This window comes from Papilio machaon, chromosome Z (genome assembly GCF_912999745.1).
Source record: "Papilio machaon chromosome Z, ilPapMach1.1, whole genome shotgun sequence".
Lineage (NCBI taxonomy): Eukaryota > Metazoa > Arthropoda > Insecta > Lepidoptera > Papilionidae > Papilio > Papilio machaon.
Genome location: NC_060016.1, coordinates 7737834 through 7755299, shown reverse-complemented (window position 1 = coordinate 7755299; position 17466 = coordinate 7737834). Strand labels below are relative to the sequence as shown.

General features: G+C 36.4%; 1 protein-coding gene across 3 annotated transcripts in view; it reads left to right on the top strand.

Annotated features, from left to right (window-relative positions):
- Positions 1 to 17466, top strand: part of LOC106717325 (homeobox protein araucan) — an 82406-nt gene that overhangs the window by 51800 nt on the left and 13140 nt on the right. For all 3 annotated transcript variants that reach the window (XM_014511176.2, XM_014511174.2, XM_014511175.2), the window contains exons 2-3: positions 1720 to 2085; positions 16227 to 16339. In XM_014511176.2, coding sequence (XP_014366662.1) covers positions 1720 to 2085; positions 16227 to 16339 — 479 coding nt within the window. The remainder of the gene's footprint in view (positions 1 to 1719; positions 2086 to 16226; positions 16340 to 17466) is intronic.

Sequence of the window (17466 nt, the reverse complement as noted above, 5' to 3'; positions counted from 1 at the left end):
TACGCAGTCCAGGAAATGTGAAAACTTATCTACGATCATAATTGTTGACAGTTTCTCTTTGTAGCTGAAATATCTTACGTTATATAATGTTGAATATATTCTATGCTACTTGCTTTTCCTGTCAAACAGTAGAACAAAAGAAGACTGAGAAAAATATTCAAAGGAATTTTCTAAATAAATCAGATAGAGAAAAACCTTTAGCGATCGATCGAACGTGATAACGTTATACCTTATTGGAGAAACTAAATATATTGTATTTTAGACAAAGTCTCATTGCTTGTGAATTGAACTATCCAGATGTGACTATTTTAAGATTTTTTTAATGTCCATTAATTATTGATATATTATTGATATTTTGGTTGGAATGACATAAGAGAACTTATAGCTAATTCATGCATTTTGTACATTCATGTATATTATTTGTTTCACTAGATATCGACGTAATTTTACAGCAAATAGTGGAGATAAGCCGTATTAATAATAATTGTTCGAAGTTTCGTTACCAATAACGTTAAAATGTCATAATTGACGCGTGTCCGATTTACGCTATTTGGTAAATGTGACATGCTTTTGTATAGGATTAACGATTCTTCTTTGATTCTTTTTTTTCCGATAAAAGGAATAACATGCAACTGTAGCTTGCGTGAATGGATCCGATGCCATACAATGACAGCGGTGTGCGTGTCACCCAACTAAACTCGCCCGTCTATCACCGATACACAGTTTAGATAACAGTTTTATGCAGAAATGATTTCACCTATAAATCAAATTTTATCACTCTTTCCACTTCGATAGGGGTGAATCGTTAGAACAAAAGTTTTGGAAAATGTTAATATCGCATGCGATTCATGTTTGTTCTTTTTAGAATTTGTTTAGCATTTGAATATTAATTTTAATGTTTCTGTTATTTATAGTATCTTCATTATAAGAATTTATACATTTTTAGGTTGATAAGTTAGTCTACAAAACCTTAATGATTTAATTAAAAAGCATTTGACCCGTGATTTAAAACTAGATCCCACGTCAAAGCAAATAGTACAAATGTACCCAAATTTTTTGTGTATCGAAATGCTATGTCTATCTATCTACTTTTATTCATTTATTATAGAACATTATTGTTATCCATTGCATTAACGCCATGGAAGCGGCAACAAACTTCTTATCCGTTGAAAAACATTTCGTGTTAAGTGTAATAGTAGACTTATTGCAAGTTAGTTTTTCAATTTTATATCAGATACGTTTATCGTTTTAAGTAGTATTTCTGATGTGAATCTAAAGTGTAAAAACGCATCATATCACTATTCGCACGCCATCGCTTCCACAAATGTTTCAGGTTCACTGCAACTAGATGAGGAATACGCTACAATCGCGTGATGCAACGAACCTTTGTTTTGTTTTTTAAAAAATAACGGCAGCTTTCACCAGTTTATATCTTGTTATTTTCGTATCAACAATTAATGGGAAACCGTCGAGCAGGTTTATTATGTTATTTACACATGTGATTCAATTATTGATCCATCTAGAGTGCTACTGTATGGTAAACTAATTTAATACGTACTTAATTATAATATGACTGTCATAGAGATTATTTTGTTATCACAGTAGCAGTCTACTTTCGATTCTTTGGAATTTCATTAACATGAGCTCTTAATGAAAGGGATTAACGTCAGCTTTATTTGCTGCTCAGTCATGAGCTTAATAAAATATTTTTGTTATCAGCTGTTGGTCGGCGGAGGCAGCGGCAACGGCGGCGCAGCCACGTCGCCGGATGGGGGCTCCAGCTCGGCGCCCCCGCTGTCCCCGGGCGGGTCGGGCGTTGCGGGCGGCGCGCTCTCGCCCGGCGCCGGCAGCCACGCCAGCACTCCGGCCGCCTCCTGCTGCGACACGCCGAGACCTATCATCACCGACCCGGTCTCGGGCCAGACCGTCTGCTCCTGCCAGTACGACGGCGCTCGCCTTGCCCTCACCTCCTATCCGCGACTGTCCAGCGCAGCAGTCGGCGTCTACGGAACGCCTTACCCATCTTCGGACCAGAACCCATATCCGAGCATCGGCGTAGATAGCTCTGCCTTCTATTCTCCATTGGTAAGTATTTTAGAAAAATATAGATTCTACTAACACAGCAAATATTCTCAAATTGCTTTCTAATAAATTGTCATTACTGTAGTAGGTACCTTTTCGTTCGTCTAAGTTTACACAAGAAACTGAGAACAATATCGATGACTTGCTAGAAATTTACCTTGCTACAAGGACTCGCGAGTATTGTTTTCAGTCCCGAGTGCAATAGAAGTTTGCCTTATGCCGCGAAATATCAGTTTCTGTTTCCACCTAAAGCAGAACAAACACAGGATTGCAAATTGGTACCAATAGGTCGTTTGCCGTTTGTCCGTATACGAAGCAAAGGTTTATCGCTCTCGACTGCGATACAACGTGTTTCGCTTTTCTGGCGTAGCGTGTGAGCCAGCGGCGAACCGGTCCGTGTGCGATGGGCCAGAAAACCTCCGACGCCTCGCACACCAGTGTTGCCGCCCTGTCACGAAACATTAATATTTAAACTCGAAAAATGATTCCTAAAGGAGACCGCTATAATTACTGCAATTACATTTTATCTCTGTTCAGGCCTGAAGGATGTCGTTATACGAATTGACGCGTTTTGTCTTTACATTATTTTTTACTGAAGCGTTTATCGAAATTTATTTAATGTCATACGCCGAGAGTATATGTTGCGGTTTCGTAAAGATCGCTCCCACAAAACGCGTTGGTTTAGCACCTTGTTTTGCACAAAGGCGGACAAATGAGCGGTCTTGGTGCGCGGCCTCCTTAATCCTTATAAGGGTTCGCAGAGGCAAAGTTTCTATCTTTAAAATATCTACCGACCATAACAATGTGAAACTGAAAAAAGAACGAATTGATGGCAATTCATTCAAAATGCAATTCGGTTTCGTATGATCGTAAAGTTTAAATGCGTAACGCAAGGCACATGTGAAATCCTTTAAGCCCAGAAAATCCTATCGAACGGAAGATGATCCGTTTCTTTCAAGTGTTAAGAGGAAGCTCGTCGACTTAATCTGCGGCTTTAGAAATGTTCTGACAGGAATGTCTCACGTATGCTTATTGGATTACGACATATTTTTATTTGACGTTTTTTCAATGTTGTTTTAGTGATTTTAAGCAATCGTTCAATGAATGTTCAAAGTATACACTAATGTTTATGGGGTATAAAACATTTCGTCCACTTAGAATTATTTATGTAAAAGTGCTTAGTGGGTAAGAATGGATGCATCCAAATCGCCTTCGGTGTGATCTTTATCAGTCATTGTATTTAACGAGGTTTGCAGTAGGTAAGCACGCTCTGTGACCCTGTGCATGTTTAATAACAGGTGTTTAAATGTATGTATATTGTCATTGTGTGCTGTGTGCTCATACCTAACTCACGACAAGCCCGGCCGGTTCCGTGCAAGCGACAATTTAGCGAACAATGACGGAGCTCTACCACAAATACACTCGCTGTCTCTGGATTCGTAAGTCTTCACCGTCTGTTAGTCGAAAGTCAACTCTGTGCTTCAACAATAGGGTTTATTTTCGATTGCATCGAAGCATTGCCATTGCGGGTAAAAATATTCAACTGCCATTTTAGTAAAGCAGCGACTCCGGTGGCGCCGTCTGTTCGAACTAAGCGACAATACACACAGAGCCATCTTTCTATTGTGCGCTTTTGATAATCAATAAAAAATATCGTTTTTGTGGCAACGTTTCGCCGTTGTCGACACGCTGTGTTATGATTCAGTAGCTGTGAAATCACCGACGACGTTTAAATTACTTTTTGATGTTAATAATTTTCTTAACATATTTAAACGACTGACAAACAGCGACGATGATTTATATCTGAATGTTTGTGTACATCGTTTCATGATTTTACTTTGGCAGGTAATGAGGTCTTTCCGATGGCATTACTCGAAATATTTTTACGACAAAAAATAATCCTTATAAATCAACGAAGGGACAGCTGACTGGTCACATTAAATAAAATAATATTGACAAAAATATTTAAGATTGTTTTCCTTCTTTGTCTTTTCATTAATTTATTAGCATTTATTTATTTTAGGGAGCCAAACACATTTTTATACATTCATTTTAATTAAAGTTGTCTAAGCATCACTTATATATTTAATAGTTTGAATTAAATAAGTACTATAATTTGTTGTTGGAATTAACTACTACAAGTAAATAGGCAACGCATCTGCAATTGCGGATTGAGCAGCAGTTGCGCTATTTTAGCGCTAAAGAGGTGGTCGCTTTTTGCCACCTTATGTTATATAAAAAAATTGTTAAAAACATTTTCTTAACTACATCAAAGGAAAAGCGAAAGTAAACTTTAAAATGAGTATCATAGAAATTATCGGAAAAAGTGATACGATTATCAATTATTATCAACAACACAGTTTAGTCATTTAATAGTAACATTATATTAAGATAGACATCAATTAGTCAGTACATTATCATTGTAAAATAACTGATTTTAGATTTTATGTAAAATGCATGTACAAACATGAATTGTACATCCAATTTTATCGTGGAAACATGTTTTCAATTAATGTTTATATATGGATAAGAGAATTTAGCGTTTATATCAGATATATTTAGTATTGTGGTGAATACGAGTGAGGGTGGTATAAAATCTTTCGTCAGTGCAGCGGTCACATGCTCGCTGCGTCCTGCAATACATATCTCACTCGTTTATTGCGAACGGAAGTCTCTTGTGAACTCTTCTCCGGCGTAACAACCGATTGATGGACTTACGACGCCAACATCCGAAATTAATCCCTTCTAATGTTCAAGGGAGAGATTTAGTAAGTGCTTTTATTAGTTTGTCTCTTTGTCTTCTGAGCTATGTATTTGAGTTACAAATAAAAATAAAAATAATAAACGTATTTATACCATTTACATGTAAAATTATTTTATGTTTCCAACGCGTCGTAATTTCTATGGTACTTTAGTGCTTATAAAAATAATCAACATTATTTTGCTTCGTCATGTAATTAAATTAAAATTATTATTTTACAAAAAGCATATGTTTTTATATAAATATATAGAGATAATCTTTAAAAGTTGTAATAATGTCTTCTTCAAGTATTGAACATAAACAACAAATAAAACTAAGACGTAAGAATATTTTGAATCAAAAACGATTTTAGAAAATCAAGTACTCTCGAAAGATAAAAAGCGTCATTAAGAAACAAAATCATTGATGTCTCTATCAAAGTATAGCGTAGGAAAGTTCTACACTCGTCCCATTATCGCAACTAAATTAAAAGTTCCGATAAGCAACCATTCAGCGGGGTTTAGAGGCACAAGATACGCTCCAGTTCGACTATAAAAACGTTACAAAACGCCAATTTAAATACATCACTAATCTTAAGTCAAAGAGAATAAGTTTAGAAAAAGGAGAGCAGAAATTCAATTAGAGTAGAGGGCGATGGCGACGAGTCGTACAGCGTAGCGCAGCCGACTCGCGGGGAGGGCTCAGAGAAAAATAAAAGTCGAGCGAAATCAGGCGAATTGAGAATAGCCATTAAGGTGTTAATGAGGGTCTTATTAAGCCGTCTACTCCCCATGGGTGGTCCGTCTTTACTGTTCGTTTTGTACATTAATCATTGCAGTTTGAACTCAGATCTAATTATCAATTTTATACCCAGCGCACTACAATAGCGGTTGTCTTGATTAATCAGTTATAATCTTAATCTGGTCAATATTAATTTATATAGAAATTTCTTTATCGTCTCTTTACAAAGAATTGTAAATATATATTAAAACAATTCCGTTTATGTTTACGCATTATATGCAAAAAAGAATATAAATAATCTAAACTAATTAAGTATGAATATAACTTATCATTCGTCACAACATTTGCATATTATATCTATATGTATTATTATATTAATGAACTCACAAATATATCGTCTAGTGAATTAAATAATAGTTTATGTAAAGGCACGTTTTTCAAGTGGACTTACATATATTATGAAGAGAGCACGTTCTTTAATAAAAATGACTTAATAGTTGTTGCATCGCATTAAGTTACTCGTATTTTACCTATGTATGTATATGTTTTTATTTAAAATACGTAAGTTTAGTTACAATTGATAATTAATTCGTTACGGTACAAATGTGTAAATCGATGAATACTCTTACTAAATATCTAACATTCGCAATTATCGTGTTACACGTATAAGGTATTCTATGCAATTGTGAAATTCTAAACGTTTGCTTCTATTAACGTTACGTAGATTACCACGTGCTTATCATTCTGTTCTTTTTTATTTGCAATTTTTTATTGCGAAATATTAACACGGCAGTTTGATATCCCAATCGAAAGATGGCGTTAAAAACAAAAAGACATATGCAATTTACCAATGACCTAATAACTGTTAAAAAATTAAATGCTTGTTTTCACCTCCTGTCCGGACAAAAAAAAATATTTTATTAAAATATTTTATTTTACTTGCGCATCTCTATTTCTTTTTCAGCACGTTTCTTAATGCATCGTAAATTGAAAGGGTCGTGATCGTATTTACTCTTGCACTCTGGGTCGTCTAATGCCCCACCACCATCACTCTTTCGCCAATTAATTAACCAGTTGCGACCTTGCTCTAAGTAACGACCAGGTTTATTTTATTTCCTTTCTAATTAGTTGGAACGGGAGAAAAGAGGGAGCAATTTTAAAGAAGTCGAATGTAGTGAAATGATTCTTAACCCAATGATTTTAAGGGTCATTATTGAAGTACACTTTGTTACGGTCTGTTACCTAATTTCTGTTATCTATTTAAACTGATGTGACACGTTCGGAGAGTTTAAGAGGTTTATTTGAATAAGGGATTGGATGTGTTTAGCTTAAGTTTAGAACGGAGATAATATTTACGTAGGTTATGATTTTTCACTATTTATAAAATAAATAACAGTCTCCTTTTATGAATGCAGACAATTTACTTAGACTTTGTAGAAACTTATACCATTAGTTAAAAGTTAAAGTCAAATCGATAGAAAAGATACGGATATACCTATACCTATTACAGTACACCTTAAATGAGCTTCTGTTTAAAACATCTTTCTATAAATCAAATCACCTATGTTTATTATGTAAACGGTCATTTGTAAGTTGATGAGCTTAAATATAATTCATCAATTCAAAATTATTAACGAATTGTAGTACAACACGAGCTAATTATTAATTAACTTGTAAAACTCAATGTTGATAATGTATTTGATGCTAAACCGCGTTCACTGTCGACACGCGTTCATTAAATCGACACAATAACATGTTTTCATATTGTTGCGCTAAATTTACGAACAACATATGTCATTTTGTGTTATTACCGGGGCCAGCCTCTAAGTCGTCCTACAGCAAACATTACATATAGAATATCAGCCGCCATCATGATGCAACGGCATAGCGTGGGTGGGCTTATCGCTAGGTACATCGGCGATTTGACATAAATGTGTTATACTTAGATTATGTGACAACCGATAAATGTTGTAAGGCACCGCCTCGCCGTGATTGACACCGTGCGTGTTTGTACAACGATATCCCCACACTTCTGTAACGTTATCTACCGGCCATATTCACAAGTGAAGATAGCATTGCACTCGCTCTGCTCCGTTCCGCTGCGTACTAGCGGCGCGCTTAGGACAATAATAAAATTGTTTGCGGCGCAACGCCTCATGTCAATTTTGTATTATAATCGTTAGTAAACAATAAGCGTCGACAGGCTACCCTCGTCTCACCTCCGAAGCGTTAATTACTCCGCAAATATACTCATCTTGGCGTCGACCGCTCCCGCCGACTTTAATGACTGGACAAACAGCGCGGCCGTGGTCAACCGCGTCCAGCACATCGGCCGCTAATAAATCTTCGGCTTTTCCCCCGATTTCCCGGCGCCCCGCAGAGCCCGCGGCGGCTGGCGCCCTCGCTCCGCGCCTCTTATAAATTACCAACACGGTTTCGCTATAAATCAAACAATGGTCAGGATAAATGCATTTACTATTGTTTGAACACGATTCGTAACGGCAATGGAGTGACCGCAGCGAATGATGAAGTCGTTCTAAGTGATGAGTAACAATCGGGATACGATTGCGGTTTTGATACTAATAAATACAATTACATAGTAGTTATATCATAGTTGCTTTAGTATAAATGTTTGAAACACATCTTGCAGAAAAGAGAAACAAAAGCATTTTGTTGAACACGGGATTCAACATTAATTGAAAACAAGAACTCGAACTAATTAAAACAATGTAAAGGTTGTAGCAATATTCTATCTTGCTAAATGCGAACGTTTAGACGTTTGTTTGGATGTTTGTTACAAGGTATCTCCATAACGGCTGCATTGATCTCGCTAAAATTTGGCTTAGCCTGGAAGAACACATTGGGCACAAATTAAGTTTTTTTATAAATTCCACGAGAACGGAGTCGCAGGCGACAACTACTTGTAATATATAAAGGTTGCGTAGATCAGTATGTTCTTATCATTTGTTATTCATTTCTTTCCGTACTCGATTATTTACTGATAGTGTAAAGGCTTGTGTACAAGACTATCTATTATAAAATATCTTGTCTGCCTCCACAACCGCGACAGCAATCTCTGGGCAAAATCTTTCATCCCACACCGGAACTGTGTGTATCGATGTTGTTCTACGTCAGTACATTAAAGATTTATCTACGTAAGACGCAGTAGTCTGCCGAGGAAATGGCCTAATGTGAGACTAATTGAAAATGTTATGTCGGACGAGGGGTCCGACATGTTTAAAATAAACAATTATATCAGACGTCGCATTCACCAAGCGATCTTTGAACATTAACAAGGCAAAGGTGCTTATTCTGACCGTTATCTAAACCGGAAGTTTAAAAAAATATCGTGATCGTCTTAATTTGCGTCGGACGGACTTGTGAGGCGATTGTATCCCATTAATCGAATAAAAAATGAGGTGTCGATTTAACTTAAGATAGGTAATTGTATACCTTATTATTATGTTCTAATTTGTAATAATTTTGATGCGTTGTATCTTTAACGTTACGTTACAATTTGCCATATAATATATTATCATAATGAATAGAAATTTTCTATTTTTTTGACAATGTTCCTTAAATATGAAATTTATCAAAATTATACTAGAAAATGTTGTATATTAGTTTTTTTCTATCAAAATAAAAATTAAATAAGCAGAACCCTTATCATGTTTTTATATAACCCAAAGGAACTCAAAAGTAAATTTAAATAACAAATTAAATTATAGTCCATACATATATCTTAATTAGATGCTTCGAGGAGACTTTTATGCGTTAATTATTTAAAACAATTTTCTAATACACATTTATATAAACTTGTAATTAATTATGAACCTTATATGTAAAGTATTTATTTACAATATAGTTCAAAGAAAACTCGTATCATTTAAAACAAAATTTAAATCACAATTTAAAAGTAAACTCAATTACGTGTAATATATTTTTTTAGAAAACCCAACTGTTTGTATAATAAAATACGTAAATGATAATTTATCTTTCATTGAGAAGACTTATAAAAGATCAGAATGATTAAACGCTATAAAATAGGATTGTCTCTGTCCCCTAAATAGAATAATTTCAGGGATACTCTATACAAAAAACGAGCACAATTGGCTTGAAATGGCAAAATTTAACGCCGTTTATAATATTATGACACAATTGCTGCCGAAGCTCGGTCGCAGTAAAGGACCACCGGGACATCGAGGTCCCTAATTCAGCAAAATAAATGATACGTCAGTGACACAATAGCTCCGATGAAGACGTCTGTTGTCCGATGCACTTTACATTGTACATTCGCTGGAAAATATAGAAGTGTAGCTTTATAGTGAGTTTAGAGTGAGTTTTTTGCGACTTATTGTAGCAATTCGGACAGATGTCACGGGCAGGGAATCCGCAGCAACAAAAGCGCTCCGGGGGCGCATTGTCCTCTCCGCCCCGACCTCCCCTGCCGCCATTAACACTGACACCTCTAACACTCGCTCCTGTATCAAAATACATACAATTTATTCACTCTATTCATAGCTATAGCGTAATAGCTATTACTCTAAATGGTTTTTAATGTCCTTATTTCATATGTAATTTATACGTCGAGTCCTTTTCAGCTGCAGTGTCCCCCAATGACGGTTATTAGCGCGACGTCAGGTATATGCGATAAGCGAATTTATAAGTCGATGGGAATGGGTACAATGGGTAAATTACCCATACCCATCGACTTATAAATTGGACTTGTTAAATCGTTTAATACCTAGATTGCTTTTGATTAGAGCGGAAATGGTCCCGTTTAGTAAAGATTACAAAAAATAATTTTCGTTTCGCACTAACTAGTTTAAAAAAAATCCAGATCGCTTAACTTCAATAAATTGCTATCCAGATTGTACAAGTATGACTGGTGTTATAAAAGTGTCGAGTGAATAAGAAGTGGGTTCGATATTGAGATGGTGGTCGGCGAGGCGTCGAGCCGCGGCCGCATCAATCACACAGCTTCAATAATTGATCACTCCGGGCGGCCTCCCCCGACCTAATTACCTCTCTCGCCCTCCACACGCGCACGCCTCATTAAAGACCGTCTGTTGTTTGTTCTCCTAATTAAAGCGGAGCTTTATCGGCCTCGGGACCCCGTCTAATTGATATCATTGCGAGCGTTTACGATCATTGAATTACGGCCGCGATTGGTTACCGTCGGCCACGGCTATTAAACGTGACCGCACATTGTCTGCGTCTGAGCTCCAATTGACTTGTTTAATCCCAGTTTATTGTTTATTTATTTATGGGCAGCCGATAGAGCGTCGCAATGCGGCCGACCTCTATCCATCAACACACCTGCCCTCAATCCATACTTCCTTTACAGATTAATAGAATCGAATCGATCTATGAAACCGTACACCCTAATATAAAAATAAATAGGCTACCTACTTCTTCACACTTTAGTTTACCTGTAGGTATATTGTTCTAAACATACTGCAGATATTAAAAGCAAAGAATATGTTAAAGTGTTCCAAAAGACAGTCAATTATATTTCGATAGTATAAGTTATCGAGTGGATAACAGGATACAATATCACGCGTTATAAAATAATGTTAACCCGACGCTACGAATCAAGTGGGTATATTGCGACCCAAGTGGAAAATAAGCAATTCCGTTTAAATCACAATCTAGCAACTCTCTGATACCCGTGAAATTGCCGTAACGAAATAAATGTTAAATAAAACGTAAAATAAAATTATTGTGCCTCCACAAACAAATAATTGGAACGGGAGCATACCTACCCGGAGCCAGCGGCCGTTGCTCGTTTTATGGCTTATTTGGGGGAAAAGCTTTATTGAGTTTAGCCACGTTGTCTTCCTGTCCTGCAAATGTGGCTCTTAAATCTTATTACGGAGACTACAAAATCCCTTGTCGGACATAGTTAGCGTCACCACCGTGCGGCATGAAATGACTTTTTCGTTTGTATTCGCTCTTTATCCACTTAGAGCCATTCTTTTTTTCCACTCGCTACAATTCACTTTCGGATTTTGCTAGTCGTGCTGAGTATCGTTATTATTTTATGGCATGAATAATTCTCAATGATTTCTTTTTTGCTCGTGCCATTCCTAGTTATATAGCTCTTAGTAAATATGAAAAACATGGTATCTAATAGAATAGATCAGTGGAAATCTTTATTGCAAATAACTATTTGTGTGACTGGACTGACGTATTGCTGTTGCTCTATAATCTGTTTCCTGACAAAGAACAAAAAATAATGCTCACTATACAGTATGTTCTTTTATAATATACTGGCTGTCTCCCGCGACACCGTCCGCGCGGAATAAAAAAAACATCATAAGTAGCCTATGTATTCTTCAAGACAATGTTCTACATCTGTGTCAAATTTCATCAAGCCGTTCCGGAGATACCTTCTAACAAACATCCATCCATCTAAACATTCGCATATATAATATTAGTAAAATAATTAATAAGCTTTTACGTTCCTTAAGTTCTATTACCTCCAAAGTTACTATTTATAAGGCAATTCAAATGTTTCAAAATGATTTATATATTCAACATGCAGCTTGATTTCTTAAACCCTTTAGATTAATATTTCTTCAATCAACAAATACGTATAACAGAAGTAACAAGCCAAAACGTGAAGTCTTGTCAATTAATTTTCCAGTCACATGAAATTTGAAATCTCTGATTATTGAATATCTGAAAATAGACCTTTCGATAGCGAATCGCAGCATGTTGAATATTCGAAAATAGCCATTTTTAAAGTTAAATTTCCGGTCGGTATTTTATCGTGGATGGATTGAATACTAATTTAAGTGTTTTTAATTTTTACTTTTTTAAGCACCCAAACATTTGTTTCAAATTGTAATAGAGACTGGATGTACACATCATTATACTTTTTTATATTGTTTACTTAAATTATACAGTAACATTAGGCAGATGTGATCCAGAATTGATAATTTGAATAAAGAATGTTAAATTAGTCTCTTGTATTACGTAGGCAAGGCAAAGGTCGCCAAACCTAATACCCCGCGGTGACACAGCTGGCAAGATAACACATGAACCGCCGACCACCTTTCATACTTATTTACAATTCGGAACTATAAATTATTGCAGCGAAATAAAGTTTAAAACACGCATTCACTTTATCTGTGGAAAGCATCAATGTTTGTTTGAAAGGAATTCTACACCTTTTTGGTTCACATTTCCAATTCACTTTTAAATAACTTTTTTTTAATATTAAACACATGACGATTTCTTTATTTGTGTAATGCGAAATGTAAAACCTCTAATTTTTCGAATCTGACAATGGTCAATATTTGTTGGGTGCACAAATAGGCCGGATCGACCCGTGAAATGCCACGACCACACAGAAGACAGGCGTGAAGTTTAAGCAATTCCGCGTTTTGTCTGAAGAGTGTGATACCGGAAGCCTAATTTTAGTCCTCTTTCCCTTCCCACCCTTCTCTTATTAGGAAAGGATGGGAGGAGAGTAGATTTGGTGGAAGAGGGATCGCATAGGAAGGATCGCATTCTCTTTCTGTGCGTCCCCTGCTCCGTAGATTAAAGGTAGGCAACGCATCTGCATTGGCGGATGTCTATGGACAACAGTCGCCTCTCTATTTCGGCGTTCGTTTTTCACCTTTTGATATACAAAAAAAATGATTTTTAAAAAGATCAAAATTTTAACACATTTACTATTCTCTGGTGCCGTAGTACCAAATAAGGTGTAAACAGTTTTAATTGCTCAATGCTGTACAGTTCTCATATGTCATCATTTGTAGTAGCCTTGGTGGTTTTAACAAGTTTTAGAATTAGCAATCAAGTAGGATGAGTGTATACAAAAGCGACGTACCTATGTATAAAGGAACTCACAACTCCGGCAGTACATCGAAGTTGGCTTGCTATCCTCATAGCGATCATTATCCGAGCACTTTATGAAGCAGAAAATGGTATCACACAACACGACCCCCAAGTGAAACCGACGCGCACGGTAGCCAGGCCGCCAGGAAGCTGAGGCGGGGAATGATGGAGAGGCGTCGATTTGGCAAAGCGGCGGGCCGCCGCGGCGCCTCGGGCCATGCCGGGCGCCGAGCGCTAGCACACGCCTCCTAACTCCGTATTTTATGAACCGTCAAATAACTTATCACCAGTTTAATGCAATGAAATAAACGAGGCATATTTATGAGCCGCGTGGATCATTGCGACGTGAACTTGCGTTTTTTTTCTACTTTCACTTCAAGGGTCGTAGTTGGCTCTTATTTATGGATCTAGCGGCGCGTGTGAATAACGCTAATAGTGGGGCGGTCCCCTTTGCTACTGTTTATATTTATTTGGGGTAGCTGTAATGAGTCTATCTGGCGCGCTGACTCGCGAACTCTGTGGAGAATTGATTAAAATGTTGTTAGATTCAGTCTTACGGAAGAGAGGGGGTGAATTGGGTCGGATAAGATTTTTAAGGGTTAATAAATGAGTTTTATCGCATAGTTAACTTGCAATAACAGTTTAGACCAAAACTCCGATGTGATATCATGGCCTTTGTTAATAGGTACTAAAAACAAACAAAGAAAACCCTTTAATGGCCCCGTTGTTAAAGAGCCTTATAAAAATGCCCGAGTAATTAGTGAAACCGAAATCGGCCATAAACTACTTTTTTATTGATGGCGGTACGTGATTTAATAATAGGAAGAATAACATTACTGCTGAAATACTTTTGATTACAAATTATATTGTACCGTTTTCGTTTAATAAATACTATAACATTTAAAATAGCAAAGGCTAGATAAATAAATAAGTAAAGAAAGGTTCAAGATAACTGATAACAAAATTAAGGCAATCAAAAAACGAAAAGCTACCAAATTACAAGTAAGTACCTACTCAATTTTTGGAAGCGGATTATAGTAGAGTTGAGTCTGAAATGCAAAAGTCGACCTCAGAAGTATAAAGATTTCGATGTCGCAATCATTATAATGAAAGCGCGTTCGGACACGTGTCTGACAGGGGTCGGTAATGCGGGGGGCGCGCCAATCATCACTCATAGTTAGCGGACACCCAGCTACTATGGACAGGAAAAGCGCAATTTTTATCGCGGCCCCACAAAAGAGTTGTCGTTGTGAATTTGTCACCGGCTTATTCGCCGGAGGGAAAACCGCGAAATCGTAATATTCTGTTCTACAACTATAGATATTAATGATGCTGATGGAAAACTGTGGAGGGTCCATTTTTCAACAATGCTAAGGACTCAAGCCACGTAGTATCCAACTCTCCCCTATTTATATTTATTAAAAGCTAACTTTGCACTTTAAGAATTTCAAATTTTTTTTCAACAAAACGCTATAAGTATAGCGTAAACTTATAGTGTACTATACTTATAGGTACCATTTTTATTTACAAAAAATAAAGCTTTTTACTCAATATCAAATAAATAGTAACTCACGTATAGTAATTCTCCGTATCAAATAGAAACATAAATGCTTTTTAAAACACATTGAAATTCTAGGAGAGCTTTAAATTATTTAATAACAAGAAGAACGCATTTGTTTTCGGACGTTTAAAGCATCATTACAGTTATTTCAATAAAAATCATTGAAAAAAACGTGTTTTACGTCAACAATATACAAGGTAATCGCTAACTACGTTAACGTTTTAATAACGTGAACCAAGTTACTAGCACGTAACCAAAAGAAAATCACTGTTACAATAGACTCACGCAATTTTCTCTTGGTTTAAAAGCAAGGGGACGACAAATAGGGCTGACACCTCTATTCAGTTATCGCGTTGCCTCACAACCAGTGCTCCATATGTATCATAATGCATTTCGTTTTATTATCGGAAGACTGTGCGAGACGCGTCGGGGGAGAGAAACAAGGGTCGCTATCCTGCTATCCCGAGGCGCGGAATCATTCACACTTTTAATTTAGTTGCTCCTAATGTATGCGAATAACTTTGTAAAGAGGGTCGGTTCGCCCTCTCTCCCTCCCGCACTCACTAGCTCACAGTTAAACAACTATCACGCATCGGGGCCCCGTAGGCCTTAATAGTTTTCCCCTCTGTACCCATACATTATGCAAATGCTCCAGTGATATGTCAGCCAGTACACTTGGGACTTTTATTGTTGTTCGTGTGTTTATTCCCTTTTATTAAGTCGGCTTTAATTAAATTTAAGCCAGCGTATTTGTTAGGCCGATTGACTGAAAGGAATTATACGTTGTGATTTATATCCACTTTGGATCATGCTTTGTTAAACGTTGTACTTGAACTGTCTGAGCGTTGATTAAACTTCTGTTGTATTAGAGTTATTAAAAGAACATAATTATCTCTTAAAAACATCTGTAACTTTGATGATATAAGGTCTATGTATATTCTGTATAGTCTGGTTGTATTTAATTGGACAATATCTCCAATTATTTGGCCCAGTTTTATAGCATATAAATAAATTTTGAAGGTGGTCATTGAACAGTTTCATTGGAAAATATTGTGAATTTAATACCAATAACACCTGTATTTTCGACACTAAATTTGTATATTGCATCTATTTTTATTACCAAAATATTTACCCAATACATTTGAAACCATATAAAGTTGATAAAATGAATCTTGTAACTCAATGTAATGCATAAATAAATAAATGAAATTGTGTAACAATATTTGATACTCATTCTCAGGTGTTATGTTTCAGAGTAACCCGTACGCGTTAAAAGAGGGCGGTGGTGAGATGTCGGCTTGGACGTCTGCGGGTCTGCAACCCTCGGGCGGCTACTACCCTTACGACCCCACGCTAGCTGCCTACGGGTAAGTCCCATGGGTCCACGACCAGCTCGCGCCACTTTAGATAAAGCCAGCGACGTACACGGATTAACATAACACCGTCCTATCGGGTCTTATCTCACTCTAATAGATGGCTATGCGAAAGGCTCGTGTTTGTTTCGCAATTCGCATTGAATTTAATGGCTAATGTTTGTTGTGCATATGTGTCCTTTAAATGTACTTGTTTGTATGCACTCTAATATGGCCACGGTTTTTTAGGAGACTTCTAATGACACATTTAATTTTTTGACATTTTTTATTTATTTATCATTACATTTTGTTACAATTAAAATTTTGAACAAAGTGGTCAGCTTCTATTGCCGGAATTAACACATTTAAATTAACATTTTTATTTTTATTTCAATTAACATAAATAAAATTAAAGTTATGCTTTAAAATTTAGTTCTTCAATAGATTTAATAATGTCCATAAGTCTAGCGCGGAAAGATAAAGATATAGGGTTTTTAGGTGTCCTGGAAATAAGCCTTCTCTTAATGTGAGCAAGACGTTGGAACAAGGAAAGTTTGACAAATAATAAATAAAATATAGTTCATAAATTACTAATTACTACTTAAAAAGATATTGTACCTAATGTTTAACAGTAAAGTAAATAAGGCTAAACGTTCATGAAAACTTCACAAATTAGCTTAAAGATTCGACTTAAACAATTAATTATTCTTCTATATAAAGAGGACCCTCAAAATAAATATAAATATGTGACAAGAAAAAAAAGTTGTTCTGTTTACCTATTGTGTGTATATTCAATTAGGTGCGTGGCTTAAAGTTTTTCTACAATATGTCAAAAAGCCTTAATGAGGCATTTATAATACTTTTCAAATTAACACCGTGCCGCGGGTCGGGGGACGAACGCACGCAACTAACAGGCCCTATGTTTAGAAGTATATACTTACTGCAAAGGACAAATGTTCACGGCACCACACCCAGTTTTTCTTCGCCTATCTTTCTCACTCGCACGGACTACAATGCGCCGTAAGTGTAACAGGAATGAACAATCACCAACACCCGTAACCATTTTCGAGCGGGGTTTTATCAATTCATAGTTTTTCATCGAAAACTCGATCACCGAAACCCGTTGCGTTGATGTTTTCAGT